Source organism: Aplysia californica, unplaced genomic scaffold (assembly GCF_000002075.1).
Source record: "Aplysia californica isolate F4 #8 unplaced genomic scaffold, AplCal3.0 scaffold00455, whole genome shotgun sequence".
Lineage (NCBI taxonomy): Eukaryota > Metazoa > Mollusca > Gastropoda > Aplysiida > Aplysiidae > Aplysia > Aplysia californica.
In genome coordinates this window covers 258,700-259,717 of record NW_004797725.1, presented here as the reverse complement: position 1 = coordinate 259,717, position 1,018 = coordinate 258,700, and the positions used below count along the sequence as shown (strand labels likewise).

At 39.1% G+C, this 1,018-nt stretch overlaps 1 protein-coding gene across 2 annotated transcripts in view; it reads right to left on the bottom strand.

The window, feature by feature from the left end:
* LOC101850428 overlaps positions 1-460 on the bottom strand; it is a 3,419-nt gene extending 2,959 nt beyond the window's left edge. The window contains exon 1 of one of the 2 annotated variants that reach the window (XM_005105156.1): positions 273-460. In XM_005105156.1, the coding sequence (XP_005105213.1) occupies positions 273-351 (79 nt within the window). In that variant the 5' untranslated portion in view covers positions 352-460. The remainder of the gene's footprint in view (positions 1-272) is intronic. The other variant, XM_005105155.2, reaches the window with a different exon arrangement.
* Positions 461-1,018: the final 558 nt, after the last annotated feature.

Genomic DNA, 1,018 nt, shown 5'->3' with positions numbered 1-1,018 from the left:
GGAATGGAAGGGAGACAGAGAGAGAGGGGGGGTAGAGAGAGAAGGGTGGAGGGAAAGAGAGAGGACGGAGAGAGAAAGAGAAGAGGAAGAAGAAGAAGAAGATTTCTGTAATGTTAGCTTACTCTTGATCGTATTGGCTTGTTACGTCTTTCAGAATTGTTGTTCAGAAAGCAGAAAGTGAATAATGTGAAGTTTTGTGCTGCTTGCATCACTTTATTAGATAAGTATCAGTAAGTTGTCATTTTCTAAATGTAAATCATAAATAAACTTACGCTCTCTCTCCTCTTCAGATGAATCGTCACCGTGTGCAGACAGCGCAAGGGCGACCACAAACAAAAGTACAAGTTTCATCGTGTATATTAGCAATCCTCTATAGATATATATGCGCCTACAGTTTTAATTCCAGGTATAGAGTAATAAAGCCGTGGGAGCTGCTTTGTGCAAACTGGTGTCTCGTTAAAGTTTACACCTGAATATATATCGTTGGTGGACTGGCTATAATTAGAGATGACTCAGAGCGGAACGCTGGCCTATCACAGCTGTTGGGGATGTGTGAGCAACACGTATAGAAAGTTCTAAAACATAACTGGAAATGACATTATAATTGTTTTGTGGATGTTTTGCTTGGAGTCTATTAGTTACCAAAGATACGTATCGGTATTGCATTCCAAATTATAAAAATCTCCTTAGTGAGAACCCAGGGCACTGCCACACATTATTGGTCTCTTAAATTATACAGTAATCAGCGTCGAGAAATATAGATAACGATATCATTATCGTTTATCAGAAACCATCTGTCGCGCTACCTTGGTCGTATTGATCGTGCTGATTCTGTGAGTATGACGATAGTGTTTCTGACAAAGCTGTATTTTTTTATTTTTTTTTTACTCTGCCGTGCACTTTATGTAAAGTTCAAATGAATAAGAGGATATTAAGCTATTTTCTTGTCTCATCTCTTTTGTCTCCGCCTGAACAAACCTATCTTTGATTTTGAGCATTCGTATACTCACCCCCCCCC